This window comes from Macaca fascicularis, chromosome 17 (assembly GCF_037993035.2).
Source record: "Macaca fascicularis isolate 582-1 chromosome 17, T2T-MFA8v1.1".
Classification (NCBI taxonomy): domain Eukaryota; kingdom Metazoa; phylum Chordata; class Mammalia; order Primates; family Cercopithecidae; genus Macaca; species Macaca fascicularis.
In genome coordinates, this window is record NC_088391.1 from 24,611,936 (window position 1) to 24,629,295 (window position 17,360).

General features: G+C 46.0%; 1 protein-coding gene across 20 annotated transcripts in view; it reads left to right on the forward strand.

Annotated features, from left to right (window-relative positions):
- Positions 1–17,360, forward strand: part of SLC25A30 (solute carrier family 25 member 30) — a 78,316-nt gene that overhangs the window by 21,255 nt on the left and 39,701 nt on the right. For 10 of the 20 annotated variants that reach the window (XR_012426931.1, XR_012426933.1, XR_012426934.1 and 7 more), the window contains one exon: positions 1,170–1,321. The exons of the other annotated variants lie outside the window; for them this stretch is intronic. Coding sequence is in view for 6 of the 10 variants with exons in the window: in XM_074021944.1 (XP_073878045.1) it covers positions 1,257–1,321 (65 nt within the window). In the remaining 4 variants the exon portion in view is untranslated. The remainder of the gene's footprint in view (positions 1–1,169; positions 1,322–17,360) is intronic. 20 annotated transcript variants of the gene reach the window in all.

Genomic DNA, 17,360 nt, shown 5'->3' on the forward strand with positions numbered 1-17,360 from the left:
GGATGAGATAGAATATTTGTTCAAATTAACTATGAATTATGTGGTAAACGTAGCCTTTCATTTTTACATAAAGGCCTGATACTACAGTAGAAACCTACTCCAGAGAACTCTTTGACAGGTAACTGGGTTGTTACACTTGGATGTGAAGGTATGGGCGCAAAAAGACTATATAGGCTGTGGGAGGCTGGATAATGGCCCCCAAAGATGCCCAGGTGCTAATGCCTGGAACCTGTGAGTGTTAACTCGTATGGTGAAAGAGACTCCGCAGATGAAATTAAGTAAAGGATCTTGAGATGCGGGTGTTATCCTGGGTTACATGGGTAGGCTGCAAATGTCATCACAAGAGTCCTTATGAGACACAGACAGAGGGAGATTTGCCTGTAGAAAAGGAGATGACAGTGCGACAATGGAGGCCAAGATTAGAGCGACATACTTTGAAGATGGAAGGAGCCACAGCCAAGGAATAGGGACGTCACCAGAAGCTGAAAAAGGCAAAGAATGGCTTCTCCTCTCAGAGCCTCCAGAAGGAACCAGCCCTGCTAGCACCTTGATTTTGGCTTTAATGAAACTGATTTCAGACATCTGACCTCCAGAACTGGAAGACAGTAAGCTTGTGTTGTTTTTGTTTGTTTGTTTTTTGAGACAGAGTCTCGCTCTGTTGCCCAGGCTGTAGTGCAATGGTGCGATCTCGGCTCACTGTAACCCCTGTCTCCTGGGTTCAAGTGATTCTCCTGTCTCAGCCTCCCGAGTAGCTAGGACTACAGGCACACACCACCACGCCCGGCTAATTTTTGTATTTTTATTTATTTATTTATTTATTTATTTATTTATTTATTTATTTTTGGACAGAGTTTTGCTCTTGTTGCCCAGGCTGGAGTGCAATGGCGTGATCTCGGCTCACCGCAACCTCTGCCTCCTGGGTTCAAGTGATTCTCCTGCCTCGGCCTCCCTAGTAGCTGGGATTACAGGCATGTGCCACCACGCCTGGCTAATTTTATATCTTTTGTAGAGATGAGGTTTCTCCATGTTGGTCAGACTGGTCTTGAACTCCTGACCTCAGGTGATCCGCCTGCCTCGGCCTCCCAAAGTGCTGGGATTAAAGGCATGAGCCACCAGGCACGGCCTCTGGTGTTGTTTTAAGCCACTAACTTTGTGACAATTTGTTACAGTGGCCACAGAAAATGAATACGTGTCCTTTCTGGGATTTCTTGGCTTCTGAGGAGTGGGAAGCAAAGCATCTAAGTTAGACGCAAGCTATGACGCTGTGCACATCGGCTGCTGCCCTGGCCTTGTCATCTGGGAAGCAGGACCTGAGGCAAAGGTTAGGACCTGAACAAATGGATTTAGGGGTGCAAGCCAGGGGTGGTGAGGGTGAGAGAAAAGGAGAAGTGAGGCAGACAAAGATGCCTAGATTTGCTGTGAGGACACTGCCTGGCCACCACTTTGCCATGAGTTGTGAGGAGACACAGCAGGTCGCTCAGCAGGCATGCATGCATCCACCCACAGAAAGGACTGCATAGATGGGCAGAGCAGTCCACAGAGCCAGAAAGCAGGGAAAGTGTCGTCTGGCTCCCTCCTATTCCCCATTTCCAACTGGTCAAGGTTCACTGTGGGTGGTTAACGCTCCAGAACCTCTGGTTTATTCCATCCAGCCCCTCCTCAGAGGTTGCCCAGGAGATCATATCCCAAAACTCATGTTATGTTGTTTTATTTATATCCAAAAATGAAGTTCAAGTTCACACAGTGATTGGATAAGGATCTAAGAGATCGAGTAGTTGCTGCAGGCCTCTTGAGGCCCAGGCTCAGAACATACTTCCAGTGTATTCTATTGGTCAAAGCAAATCCCAGGCCAGTCCAGATTTGGCCGATGTGATGACAGACTCCATCTCTTGATGGTTGAAGCTGCAGAGGCACCTTGCAAAGGAGCCTGGATACAGAGAGGGGAAAGATTGGGACAATTTTTACAAGTAATCTAGCAAGGAGTTAACCAGAACAAAGGAATGGGAAGGGGCCCAGGCAGAAAGCCCAGTGTGAAGACTGGGAGGTGTAAGCACTGCCGATGTGGCGAAGTGCTCCTGCCTTACCAGAGCTGAAGTTCTGCACGCCATGGTGTGGAGGAAGGAGAGACTGAAGCCAGAGAGGAAGGCAGGACCCAGGTCCAGAAGGCCCTTGGGTGCCATGCCAGGGCACTTGGATTTTCATTTGAAGACAGTAGGAATCACAAAGGGGAAGGAAATGAGCAGATTTGCATTGTGTGTGTGTGTGTGTGTGTGTGTGTGTGTGTGCGTGTGCGTGTGTGTATTTGTTGTTGTTGAGACAGGGTCTCACTATGTTGCCCAGACTGGTCTTGAACTCCTGGCCTCAAATAATCCTTCCACCTCAGCCTCCCAAACTTTTGGGATTACAGGCATGAGTCACCATGCCCAGCCAGATTTTCATTTTTGAAAGACCTTTGACCCGGATATGGAGAATAAGTTAGGTAATCCAGGCAGGTCCAGAGGCAGGAGGCCAGTGAGTCCTGGTGGGTTACAGCAGGGCAGGTATGGAGATGGTGGGGGCCTGATATAGTTTGGATGTTTCTTCTCTCCAAATCTCATGTTGAAATGTAATCCCCAGTGTTGGAGGTGGGACCTGATGGGAGGTATTGGTTCATGGGGGCGGATCCCTCATGAATGGCTTAGCACCATCCCCTTGGTGATGATGAGTGAGTTCATGGGAGAGCTGAGTGTTTTAGTTGGGCGTGGTGGCACGCACCTGTAGTCCCAGCTACTCGGGAGGCTGAGGCAGGGGAAGCGCTTAAAAACCCAGGAGGCAGAGCTTGCAGTGAGCTGAGATTGCGCCACTGCACTCCAGCCTGGTGACAGAGCGAGACTCCGTCTCAGAAAAAAAATAAAATAAAATAAAATAAATAAAAAGGAAGGGAGGGAGGGAGGGAGGGAGGGAAGGAAGGAGGGAAGGAAGGAGTGTCTGGCACCTCCCACCTTGCTCTCTTGCTCCCACTCTCGCCAGGTCCCATTGCCTGCTGTCCCTTTGCCTTCCGCCCTGACTGTAAATTGTAAAGCTCCTGAGGTTCTTACCAGAAGCAGATGAGGGAGCCCTGCTTGTATAGCCTGAAGAACTATGGGCCAAACAAACCTTTTTCTTTTTTCTTTTTTTTTTTTTTTGAGACGAAGTCTTGCTCTGTTGCCCAGGCTGGAGTGCAGTGGCATGATCTCAGCTCACTGCAACCTCTGCCTCACTGGTTCAAGTGATTCTCCTGCCTCAGCCTCCCAAGTAGCTGGGATTACAGGTGCGCACCACCACGCCTGGCTAATTTTTGTATTTGAGTAGAGATGGGGTTTTGCCAGGTTGGCTAGGCTGGTCACAAACTCCTGACCTCAAGCCATCCACCTACCTCGGCTTCCAATAGTACTGGGATTACAGGTGTGAGCCACCGCACCCGGCCACAAACCTCTTTCTTAATAAATTACCCAGTCTTAGGTATTTTTTTATAGCAATGCAAGAATGGCCTAGCACAGGACCTGCTCAAGGGACATGTGGGAGGGGACACATTTTGGGTGCAGAAGGGAGACACGCTAATACTTGTGGATGGAGGTGAGGAAGACAATGGGTTAAAGATGACCCTGGAGCTCTGACTTGGACGACATAAGGAGCAGGATCAAAAAGAAGATGATGGGCTGAGGAATGGGGTTTTGTGGTCAGCAGTCAGGAAAGGAAGTGAAGAGTAGGATACTCAGAGAAGCGAGAGAAGCCCACATTGGTCTGGGATGACCGAAAGATGCCCTTCTTGTTCAGTTTAATATCAGGCCTATTATCAGAATTTTGTTATCCTGAATCACTCAACAGAAGGAATGGGAGTAATTAATGCCATCACCGGCCCTCAAACTCCACTATTCGGGGCTCTTAATGCTGTGAAGCACAGTCCAGATTCAGTGTGTATTCAGGTGCTTCTCCCAGGCCTGCTGCCCTTGGCCTGGAAAGGTTGGGACAGAGTTGGAGTAGGGGCCCTGATACCACCATGTCCTGCCTTGTAAACTGGATCAATCAAACTAGTTCCAGAAACTTTCTCAGACAAACAGTCTTGTTTTTGTTTTTTTTTGGGGGGAGGGGGGGATGGAGTCTCACTCTGTCACCCAGACTGGAGTGCAGTGGCGCAATCTCGGCTCACTGCAAGCTCCGCCTCCTGGCTTCACGCCATTCTCCTGCCTCAGCCTCCCAAGTAGCTGGGACTACAGGTGCCCGCCACCACGCCCGGCTAATTTTTTGTATTTTTAGTAGAGACAGGGTTTCACCGTGTTAGCCAGGGTGGTCTCGATCTCCTGACCTCGTGATCCGCCTGCCTCGGCCTCCCAAAGTGCTGGGATTACAGGCGTGAGCCACTGCGCCCGGCCTAGACCAAACAGTCTTACGAGAATCTGATATATAAAATTCAGAATTCTTTCTTTCTTTCCTTCCTTCCTTTCTTTCTTTCTTTCTTTCTTTCTTTCTTTCTTTCTTTCTTTCTTTCTTTCTTTCTTTCTTTCTTTCTTTCTTTCTTTCCTCTCTTTCTCTCTTTCTTTCTCTCTTTCTCTCTTTTCAGAAACAGAGTCTTGCTCTCTAGCCCAGGCTGTAGCAATTCTCCTGTCTCAGCCTCCCTAGTAACTGGAACTATAGTCACACACCACCATGCCTGGCTAATTTTTGTATTTTTAGTAGAGATGGGGTTTCCCCATATTGGTCAGGCTGGTTTTGAACTCCTGACCTCGTGATCCACCTGCCTCAACCTCCCAAAGTGCTGGGATTACAGGCGTGAGCCACTGCGCCCGGCCCAGAATACTACTTTCTTTATATTCAATGAATAATATAGAATAGATGGGAAACTTGTATCTGCTGCTCAGAGCATCCTTTCCCAATAAGCAAAGCTACACAGGTTATTGATTCATCATTAGGGTGCTTGTTAAATCTACATCCTGAGCCTCAATTTCTGTGTCTGGAAAATGGGGGCAATAATTCCTATCTTCCATGGTTTGTTACAAGGATAAAACAGAATAAAGTATTGTGAAAAGAAAGGAAACACTTGGGACCCCAACTCACTATGCCAAAAGAAAAAAATTAAGCTGAAAGCTGAGTAATGCAAGAAGCTACCTTTTAGGCCAGGCGCGGTGGCTCATCCTTTAATCTCAGCACTTTGGGATGCTGAGGTAGGCAGATCACTTGAGCCCAGGAGTTCAAGACCAGCCTGGGCAACATGAGGAAAATCCATTTCTACTAAAAAAATACAAAAATTAGCTGGGTGCGGTGGTGCACACTTGTGAGCCAAGAGCATGCCACTGCACTCTAGCCTGGGCAACAGAGGGAGACCCTGTCTCAAAAAAAAAAAAAAAAAAAAAGGAGTGGGGAGGCAGGTGCGGTGGCTCACACCTGTAATCTCAGCACTTTGGGAGGCCGAGGCAGGCGGATCACGAGGTCAAGAGTTTGAGACCAGCCTGGCCAGCATGGTGAAACCCGTCACTACTAAAAATACAAAAATTAGCCAGATGTGGTGGTGGGTGCCTATAATCCCAGCTACTCGGGAGGCTGAGGCAGGAGAATTGCTTGAACCCAGGAGGCAGAGCTTGCAGTGAGCCGAGATGGTGCCACTGCACTCCATCCTGGGTGACAGAGCAAGACTCTGTCTCAAAAAAACAAAACAAAACAAAACAACAACAAAAAGAAGCTGCCTTTTCTTTTGTTCCTAAGAGACAGCTACAGATAAAGGGTTAAATATCTCCACAGGTAGCTATTCTATGTTCCCTTTATCTTCTGTAAAATGTTGATTTACTGATGCCAGGTAAATATGTAATTGACAATTCCCCTACCTGCTCCTTCCCTCTTGCAACATGTGGATTCAGTAATGTGACTATAACCTCCCTCTTTTCACTCCAGCGCATGCTCCCCCTGTAAATATTTGAAGCCCTCAAAATCATCTCTGAAGAAAGACACATACCAGAGACTGTTTCTGTGATTCCTTGTTTATTTCTTCCAGGAATGTTCTTAACCTTGGCAAAATAAGCTTCCAAATTGATTGAGACCTGTCTCAGATACTTTTGGTTTACCGTATGTAACACACATAGCACACAGACATTAATATATGTGCTGTGGGCCCAAGAATTAATTGCTGAGGTACATTTTTTTATTTTTAAAAATGTGTACTACGTTAAAGAGACAGAATCTCAATATGTTGCCCAGGCTGGTCTTGAACTCCTGGGCTCAAGTGATCCACTCGCCTCGGCCTCCCAAAGTGCTGGGATTTCAGGCGTGAGCCACAATGCCCAGCCCTGAAATACATTTTCAATTGAGTATGTGTAATTTTATAATTAATAACAATACGAATAGCTTTATCAGTGAACCAACCTTTTTTTTTTTCTTTTTTCTTTTTTACCAAATACCCAGACTTCAAAGAGAGAACCAAACTTTTGGCAACCAGACTAACTAGTTCAGAAGTTAGAAAAATTGGACTCTGGCTGGGTGTGGTGGCTCACGCCTGTAATCCCAGCACTTTGGGAGGCCGAGGCAGGTGGATCATGAAGTCAGGAGATCGAGACCATCCTGGCTAACACGGTGAAACCCCATCTCTATTAAAAAAATACAAAAAAATATATATATATATTAGCCGGGCGTGGTGGTGGGCGCCTGTAGTCCCAGCTACTTGGGAGGCTGAGGCAGGAGAATGGTGTGAACCCAGGAGGCAGAGCTTGCAGTGAACTGAGATCTCGCCACTGCACTCCAGCCTCGGCGACAGAGCGAGACTCCATCTTAAAAAAAAAAAGGGCAAGAAAAATCGGCCCCTTACCAAGGTTAATTTTGAGTGATTAGCAAAAGCAACACATAAGAAAAGACATATATGTCCATCCAAGCTGTCCTATAAAATCCTCCTTGAGTTAACATTTTACTTGGTATAGTGTAATTCTTGGTATTAAACCTTAGAATTGTATGATCTCGCTTTGTTTTCTACTAAGTCCCTGGAAACGTTTAAAAAAATATCCTCATAAGCTGAATTCCACAGTGGCATTTGCATTTTATTGCCTCTGTCAGCTCTAACTACTTACGCCAGGGTCACCTCCCAATGAATAGTGGCTCATGATTCAGTTTACTGTACAAAGTAGCTATTCGGCCTTGGGACTTTTTAAGTTTGGAAGAATTATTCTGAAGGTATTTTCTTCAGTCATCTGGAGTGATTCCCAGGGAATCTTAATTCCATTTCATTGCCCTCCTGGAGTCTTGCTGTTTTCTCTTGACTGTTCCGGGTTTTTCTGGAGGTGAGAAATGTTACTGGAGGGTAGTGTTAAAGGTCAGAGGATGAACAGATGCAAGGTCAGGATGAGTCTGGAGGGAGTTGAGGAAAAGAAAGCTCTTTGGCAAAATTCTAGAGTCTTTCTCAGACAACAAGTATTATTGGACCGCAATTATGTTCAAAATATTGTGCTTAGGGCAAGCAGGGTATCTCATACATGTAACCTCAGCATTTTGAGGTGGGAAGACCACTTTTGCCCAGGAGTTAAGAGACCGGCCTGGGCAACGTAGGAAGACCTCATCTCCACAAATAATAAGAGAAAAATTAGCCTGGTGTGGTGGTGCCCACCTGTGGTCCCAGCTACTTGGGAGGCTGAGGTGGGAGAATTGCTTGAGCCTGGCGGTTGAGGCTGCAGTGAGCCATGATTGTGTCACTGCACTCCAGCCTTGGCAACACAGCAAGACCCTATCTCAAAAATAAAATAAAATAAAAATAAAAATATTGTGCTCACTGATGTGAAAGAGAAGCATCAAGACATGATATCAACACTAGATTTGAGATATGAGATATAAACTTATTAAAGTTAAATAATACAAGAGATGTACCAAGATAGGTTGATTGTCAATATTAATTACTGAATAATAGCATCAATAAAACCTTTTATGGAGTTAGATTTATTCATTCATAACATACTTGGTTCTAGGCATCTAAGCCCTAGGTTTCTTGGTGAACAAACAATTTGTTGAGCCTTTCTTTTTTTTTTTTTTTTTTTTTTGAGACGGAGTCTTGCTCTGTCGCCCAGGCTGGAGTGCAGAGACATGATCTCGGCTCACTGCAAGCTCCACCTCCCGGGTTCACACCATTCTCCTGCCTCAGCCTCCCGAGTTGCTGGGACTATAGGCACCCGCCACCACGCCCGGTTAATTTTTTGTATTTTTTAGTAGAGATGGAATTTCACCATGTTAGCCAGGATGGTCTCAATCTCCTGACCTAGTGATCCAACCTCCTCGGCCTCCCAAAGTGCTGGGATTACAGGTGTGAGCCACTGCGCCCGGCCTGTTGAGCCTTTCTAGAGGGTGGGAAGTTTGACTGTGTGAACTCCAAATATGTGAGATACTGGTTTCTTAGTCAATTTATAAAGTGCCAATGTAAGGGACGTGTCCGTGTCACAGCCTCAGGAGGTCCTGACATGTGCCCGAGGTGGGCACAGCTTGGTTTTATATATTTTAGGGAGACATGAGACATCAGCCAATATATGTAAGATGTACATTGGTTCAGTCCTGAAAGGTGAGACAACTCAAATTGGGAAGCGGGCTTCCAGGTCATAGGTAGGTAAGAGACAAACAGTTGCATTCTTTTGAGTTTCTGATGAGCCTTTCCAAAGGAACAATCAGATATGCATTTATGTCAGTAAGCAGAGGGATGACTTTGAGTTCTGTCTGTCCTTTGTCCACAGGAATTTATCTTAGTAGCTAATATTTTTTTTGAAATAGAATGGGAGGCAGGTTTGCCCTAAGCAGTTCTCAACTTGACTTTTCCCTTTGGCTTACTGATTTGAGGGTCTTGAGATTTATTTTCCTTTCACAGCTGGGCCTTCAATAACAGGTTAAAGGAAGAAAGTGGGAAATGACAGTGTGAAAAATCCAAGATGAATTTATGGGACTGTATGCAAATAATTTGAATTTTTTCTTCCCAACGGATCTGCTGGACCAGGAGCCTTTTTTTCTTTTTCTTTTTTTTTTTTTTTGAGACGGAGTCTTGCTCTGTCGCCCAGGATGGAGTGCAGTGGCCGGATCTCGGCTCACTGCAAGCTCCGCCTCCCGGGTTCACTCCATTCTCCTGCCTCAGCCTCCCGAGTAGCTGGGACTATAGGCGCCCGCCACCTCGCCCGGCTAGTTTTTTGTATTTTTTAGTAGAGACGGGGTTTCACCGTGTTAGCCAGGATGGTCTCGATCTCCTGACCTCGTGATCCGCCCGTCTCGGCCTCCCAAAGTGCTGGGATTACAGGCTTGAGCCACCGCGCCCGGCCCCAGGAGCCTTTTAAGAGATGAAATGAAAGGGAATTGTTCAGAGGTTTAATTTTTAACAGCGCAGCTCTGAGCTCTCCAAAATAAGGTCAATTGCTTTCACTGTCTTGTCAGAAAAGGTCTGTTATGCGGAAACCTGGCCTGACATGCAGGATAAAGGTCAGGGACAAGCTTGGGGCACGTAATGAAAAGCTGGGAGCAGAGTGGGAATGATGGCGCTTTGAACCCAGCCCCTCTGCAGTGTCGAGATCAACAACCATGGGACCTGCACCAGCGATGTCACCTCCCAGACACCCTGGATTCCAACTGAGGGAGTCAGTGTCTCTGCTGAGCTGGGATGGCTTTTCCTGTTACAACCAGGACACCAGGAGCTGCAGGGTCCTATAGGGGTGGGAGACTCAAGTGAATAGACCTCGTCCCACTGAACTGCCTTTGCAAAAATTGTAACTGAGGGAATTATGACAGTGAAAGAGACCTGACCGAACCGACTCCATCTTGCTTCTAACCTCCAAGCTATCCTTGCTCATTACTGGTCAAACTAACTTTGGGAGGAAGTTAGTTTATACTTTAACTTTGAAGCAAAGATGATAACAGCCCTTTTCCAAAACAGACTCCCTTCTTGCCTGGGGACCAGTCTACTTTTGTGGGACTAACAAATTAGCTACAAGATTAGAAATTATGGTTTAGGGCCAGGTCCGGTGGCTCATGTCTGTAATCCTAGCACTTTGGGAGGCCGAGGCGGGTGGATCACCTGAGTCAAGAGTTCGAGACCAGCCTGGCCAACATGGTGAAACCCTGTCTTTACTAAAAATACAAAAATTAGCCAGGTGTGGTGGCGGGCGCCAGTAATCCCAGCTACTCGGGAGGTTGAGGCAGGAGAATTGCTTGAACCTAAGAGGTGAAGTTTTCGGCGAGTTGAGATCGCGCCACTGAACTCCAGCCTGGGCGACAAGCGAGACTCTGTCTCAAAAAACAAACAAACAAACAAACAGAAAATAATTATGGTTTGGGAGTCATGCATCCTGAGGCTTCAAGATTCTCAACCTCCCCAAATTGCTTCTAGGAATAACATCACTGTTGTAAAGTCTAAAATCAGGGCTTGAGCTTTTTTGCAGACCCTTCATTCCCATGCATCACTGACACCACCCAGACCCATAATCAGGCTCATCTGGTCTTGTGGCCCCCACCCAGGAACTGACTCAGTGCAAGAGGACAGGTTCGACTCCCTCCCTGTGATTTCATCTCCCACCCGACCAATCAGGACTCCCCACTCCCTTGTCTCCTACCTGCCACGTTATCCTTAAAAACCCCAACCCCAGAGTTTTCGGGGAGAATGTTGTGGGTAATAATAAAACTCAGGTCTCCCATACAGCCGGCTCTGTGTGAATTAAACTCTTTCTCCATTGTAATTCCCCTGTCTCAGTAAATCAGCTTTATCTAAGCAGCGGGTAAGGAGAACCTACTGGGCAGTTACACCAGCCATCACTGCACCTGATAGGATTCGGTTCCCTGGGGCTCAGTAGGACTTACCTTGGCTTTGAGAAGGGTGGTGGAGAGAGGGCCAGTGAAATCACCTTTGCAAAAATTATAACAGTGAGAGAATTATAGCAGTGGGGGAGATCTGATCTAACCAACTCCCTCTTGCCTATAGCCTTCAAGCTGCCTTAGTTTTTACTGGGCCAAGCTAACTGTGGGAGATACTCAATAATAGACCTTCCCCAAAACTCAACTGCCTATGTAAAGCTACTGAGAGACCACCAGGCTAGGCAGAGGAGAGGAGCCTGAATTCTGCTAAGGTGTAGACATAAACCACTGCTACCCATCATTCTGGAAGTCACAAGATATGCAACTTCCGCAATGCCTCCTGCAAATAACATCACTACTGTAGAACCTAAGACTGGCTTTTTGAGATGCCTTTTCAGGTTTTTTGCATGTCTAATGCCGATGATGGTTCCACTTGGACCCACCAACCACTCCTGTGGCCCCACCCAAAGCAAATCGGCACACAGGAGGACCATTTCCTACACCCCTGCGATGGCACCCCCAACCAATCAGCAGCAAGCACCCGCTTCCTCCCCCAAACTACCTTTGAAAAACTCCTAACCTCCAGGCCTTGGACAAGATTGATTTGCGTGATGATGCCTCTCCCACGTGGTGTGGCTGGCCTCAGGTGAATTAAATGCTTTCTCTACTGCAGTGCTGTGGTCTCCGTGAGTTGATTTTGTTTGTATAGCCGGCAGGAAGAACCTATCAGGTATTCAGCACGAGTGGGAAGAGAGTCCCCCGTCTTAAAGGAAGCAGGAAACATAGAGGTCACTCAGGCTCACCAGGATCACCTGGCTTTCGGTGACAGAGCTAACCCTCATCTCTACCATGCTTTCTTGTCTTTTGGGGAAACATGTTATCGCTCAACTCCTGACCAACTGTGTGCCAGGAACGATCCTCAGTAATCTCCTCTTCAGTGTGTCTCTGATGCTATCATTTGCCTTTTTCTTCCTCTCCAAATCATGTCTTTATCCCCCTTTCCCCTTCACTTCGTTCTCGGAAGAAAAGTCAGTATCCTTCATTTCAAAGTTTATCCTATTTGTCCTGCCTTAGTTCAGGTTACTGTGGCAAATTACCACAGACTGGGTGGCTTAAACAACAAACATTTGTTTCTCATGGTTCTGGAGGCTGGAAGTTCAAGATCAGAGTGCTAGCGCGGCCAGGTTCTTTCTTTCTTTTGGTTTGTTTTAGATTCAGGGGGTACATGTGCGTGTTTCTTACATGGACATACTGCATACCGGTGGGGATTGGGCTTTAATGTATCCATTACTCAAATCGTGAACATGGTTCCTGATAGGTAATTTTTCTTTCTTTTTTTTTTTTTTTTTTTTTTTTGAGATGGAGTCTTGCTCTGTCGCCCAGGCTGGAGTGCAGTGGCGCAATCTACGCTCACTACAAGCTCCGCCTCCCGGGTTCACACCATTCTACTGCCTCAGCCTCCCGAGTAGCTGGGACTACAGGTGCCTGCCACCACGCCCGGGTAATTTTTTTGTATTTTTAGTAGAGACAGGGTTTCACTGTGTTAGCCAGAATGGTTTCGATCTCCTGACCTCGTGATCCGCCCGTCTTGGTCTCCCAAAGTGCTGGGATTACGGGCGTGAGCCACTGCGCCTGGCCTAGGTAATTTTTCAACTTCACTCCCCTCCCAACCTCCACCCTTTTGGAGTTGCCAGTGTCTATTATTTCTGCTTATGCCAAGGCTGGTTGTTGGTGAAGGCCCTTTTCCTTGTTCACAGATAGCTACTTTCTGCTTGTATTCTCATCTGGCAGAGAGTAGAGAGAGGAAGCAAGCTCTCTCCTGTCTCTTTTTTTTTTTTTGGTGGAGTCTCACTCTGTTGCCCAGGCTGGAGTGCAGTGGTGCGATCTTGGCTCACTGCAACCTCTGCTCCTGGGTTCAAGCCATTCTCCTGCCCCAGCCTCCCAAGTAGCTGGGATTACAGGTGCGTGCCACCATGCCCAGCTAATTTGTGTATTTTTAGTAGAGACGGGGTTTTACCATGTTGGCCAGGCTGGTCTCAAACTCCTAACCTCAGGTGATCTGCCTGCCTTGGCCTCCCAAAGTGCTGGGATTATAGGTATGAGCCACCACACCTGGCCCTATTATTATTATTATTTTTAAAGTGTCATCTCTCCCAGGAAGATTTCTTTTTTCTTGCTCGGCCGCCCAGGCTGGAGTGCAATGGTGCAATATCCACTCATCGTAACCTCTGCCTCCTGGTTCAAGCAATTCTCCTGCCTCAGCTTCCCGAGTAGCTGAGATTACAGGCGCCTGCCACCATGCCTGGCTAATTTTTTTTTGTATTTTTAGTAGAGACAGGGTTTCACCATTTTGGCCAGGCTGGTCTTGAACTCCTGACCTAGTGATCCACCTGCCTCGGCCTCCCAAAGTGCTGGAATTACAGGCGTGAGCCACCATGCCTGGCCTTTCCCAAGAAGACTTCTACGAACCTGTCCAGGCCATTATACAATTTTGTTTTTTCTCTTTTCCTCTTCCATAAGACTGTAAATCTCTAAATGCAAAGGCATTTCCCTACCTTTTGTACCCAGCATGACAATCAATCGGTGGTTGTTAAATGCATGCATTTAAATAAAAAATTCATTTATTTTCCACAGCAACATGTAAGATTTTTGGTGAAATGTGAAATGTTTCCATTTTTACCAACCACTCTCCACAGATTTAATCAGGTTTTTTTTCTAGGCATATTTCCTCTTGTGGTTCTGTTTCATTTTCTACTTTACTAAACCCAAGAGGAAACAAATATTCAGGATACACATTGGTAGCTAGACATTCTGTTCTAGTTTGCTGGGCCAGATAATCAAGTGAATGCAGATCTTCAAAGGAAGTTGAATTTGTAAACCACAGTCAGACAAAATTAGCAATCAGAAATGCCATTGTCCTAGGCAAGAGAATCTCTTTACAACCCCTCCTGTGGCTGGCTGTGGAAGCACCACAGCTAGACAGTTCACCTCCCGTCGTGTTCTTGCTGGATAACTTGCTGTTATGATTCATTTTAAGGTGAAGCACTAGTGCGTGAGAGCAAGTAATAAGGTGTGAAGTTGAAGACATTCATCCTGGACAAGCCCTGGTAGTGTTCCCCTGGTATTCTCATAGCAACCGAGGACAGGAAACAATTCTCAGTCGAATCTTGTAAATTTCCAGATTGGCTTTACTGATAACTTACCTAACATTTATTTAGCACTCATATCATGCTGTGTACGATAGAGTTACACTGAAAAAGCCATCTGACCATTCTATCAAGTTTCCCTTCCTTCCTTCCTTGCTTCCTTCCCTCCCTCCCTCCCTCCCTTCTTTCTCTCTCTCTCTCCTTCCTTCCTTCCTTCCTTCCTTTCTCCTTCCTTCCTTCCTTCCTTCCTTCCTTCCTTCCTTCCTTCCTTCCTTCCTTCCTTCCCTCGCTCCCTCCCTCCCTCCTTTCCTTCCTTCCTTCCTTCCTTCCTTCCTTCCTTCCTTCCTTCCTTCCTTCCTTCCTTCCTTCCTTCCTTCTCTCTCTCTCTCTCTCTCTCTCTCTCTCTTTCTTTTTAGACAGAGTTTCACTTTTGTTGCCCAGGCAGGAGTGCAATGGCGTGATCTTGGCTCACTGTAACCTCCGCCTCCTGAGTTCCAGCGATTCTCCTGCCTCAGCCTTCAGAGTAGCTGGGACTACAGGTGCCCGCCACTACACCCAGCTAATTTCTGTATTTTTAGTAGAGACGGGGTTTCACCATGTTGGCCAGGCTGGTCTCAAACTTCTGACCTCTGGTGATCTACCTACCTCAGCTCCCCAAAGTGCTGGGATTACAAGCGTGAGCCACTGCACCCAGCCTTCTTTTCTTTTTAGTATAAATGGAAAGAGGACAATGAACACCACATACAAACTACTTTGTTAAATCATCCTTGGTTTTTGTTTTTCAGTGAACTTTGATTAAAGGAAACATATTTGGGGAAAGAGTCATTCTGTTTATTTATGTGGACATTGCATTACATCTGAGAAATAGACAGAGTGTCAAGGTACAGAGGGCACTCTGTTGCCTAGATCAATCAGCCCCAGCCAAGGTCTAGTTATCCCTTTTTAGGTAAGTAGGTGAAAGGGTGATGGTAGTAATGTCAGTACTTGCATCTCTGGATATAGAACTTTTCCTAGACTATTGGAAAGTCAAAATTAAGGCTAGGAGTTCCAGGTCATATAGAGACCTCTAGCCATTAAAAACCCTTATGTGGTGTTCACAGAGCAAGTTTGGCATTTGTCCACTCTGAGAGGAATGCATGTCCTTGTGACTCGAATCATCAACTGAGATCTGGCCTTGACCTGTGGGGAAGGACGTGATGAGGAGAGAAACCCAGCAGGACATTGTTATCAGCTCCAGCATAAGCACGAGGGTGAAATGCATCTGCTTCTAGAGCTGCCCTTCTGCAGAGGAATTTGTTAGTTACCCGGCATTGGTTGAGTGTCTATTCTATTTAGAGCTCCTGTTATGTGGGCTAGCTAAGTATCAGCTCTTTAGGTCATAAATACATTGAGCATTTTGGGAAGATACTTAATATGTGTGTGGCTATGTATTTCTCTAACAACTATCCCCTAATTTTTTTTTACATGATGCATTATGTCCATATTAGATTCTGTACAGGGTCCCTTTCCTTTCCTTTCCTTTCTTTTCTTTCTTTCTTTTTTTTTTTTTTGAGACAGGGGGAGTACAGTGGTGTGATCTCAGCTCACTGTAGCCTCAACCTCCTAGGCTCAAGTGATCCGCCTACCTCAGTCTCCTGAGTAGCTGAGACCACAGGTGTGTGCCACCATGCCCAGCTAATTGTTGTATTTTTTTTTTTTTAAGAGACATGGTTTCACCATGTTGCCCAGGCTGGTTTCCAACTCCTGGACTCAAGCGATCCACCTGCCTTGGCCCCTCAAAGTGCTAGGCTTATAGATTTACAGGTGTGAGCCACCATGCCCAACCTTTTCTTTTCTTTTCTTTTCTTTCTTTTTCTTTAACTTACAATGCTTTAATTTTTTGACAGCTTTAATTGAAGTACAAATGATATACAAAAAATTGTGCATATTTAAGTATATACAATTTGATGACTTTGGTTATAATGCACACATACCTGTGATACCATTGCCACAATCAAGGTAACAAATATGTTCATCATCTCCAAAAGTTTCGTTGTGCCCCTTTTTCTGCCTTTTTATGTGTGTGTATGCAAGGAAGAACACTTAACATGAAATCTACCCTCTTAACAAATTTTTAAGTGCATGACATGGTATACTATTAACCATAGGCACTATGTTATACAGCAGATGTCTAGATCTTAATCATCTTGTGTAACTGTAGCTTCACACCCATTGAAAAACTCCCCATTTCCTCCATCCTCTGGCAGCCTCCATTGTATTTTCTGCTTCTCTAAATTTGATTATTTTAAAGGCCTCATGTAAGCGACATCATGCAGTATTTGTCCTTCTGTGACTGACTCATTTCACCTAGCATAATGTCCTTTAGGGCCAGCCGTATTGTCGCAAATCAACCCCTAACAATTTCATGCCTTGATTCTGTAGTAGCTCCCGTTCACATGAGCGGTGATAAAGTGTGCTTAATTGTGTGTTTGAGTCAGGTCTTTATACTCTTACTACATGAAGCCATCCACAACCATGCACACGAGTAGTGTCTGTGTAAGAGCAGGCACAGTCAAACAGAAAGCACTCTGTTTCTGGCATGTCTGCAGAGCTTGGACACTGGTGTATGCAGAGACCCTCACAAGACTCTCCTTAAAACCCAAAGTGATTTTAAAACTTATGGTCGGACGTGGTGGCTCAGATCATATCACTGTACTCCAGCCTGGGCAACAGAGTGAGACTCTGTCTCAAAAAACAAAAAAACACCAAATTAAACCACTTGAGGTTGTACAAGAAATAGTCGGAGTGACTGAATCCTGCTGTGGAATCAATAACATGTGATTTGCTTAAAGGTTTACTTAAGTAAGTTATAAATCTAGGATACTTTTTTTTTTTTTTTTTCTGTAGCCCAGGCTGGAGTGCAGAGGCTTCCATCTCAGGAAATGTCTCCTGTAGGTTGTGTTTGTTTGTTTGTTTTGTTTTGTTTTGTTTTGAGACAGAGTCTCACTCTGTTGCCCAGGCTGGAGTGCAGTGGCGCAATCTCAGCTCACTGCAACCTCTGCCTCCTGGGTTCAAGCGATTCTTCTGCCTCAGCCTTCTGAGTAGCTGGGATTACAAGCGCCCACCACCACACCCGGCTAATTTTTGTATTTTTAGCAAAGACGGAGTTTCACCATGTTGGTCAGGCTGGTCTCAAACTCCTGACCTCGTGATCCACCTGCCTCGGACCCAAAGTGCTGGAACTATAGGCATGAGCCACCACACCCGGCCAGATGCCTCCCATATCTTTGAACGCCTCCCGGGTTCAAGCAGTTTTCCTGTCTCAGTTTCCCGAGTAGCTGGGATTACAGGCACCCACCACCATGCCCGGCTAATTTTTGTATTTTCAGTAGAGGCGGGGTTTCACCATGATGATCAGGCTGGTCTTGAACT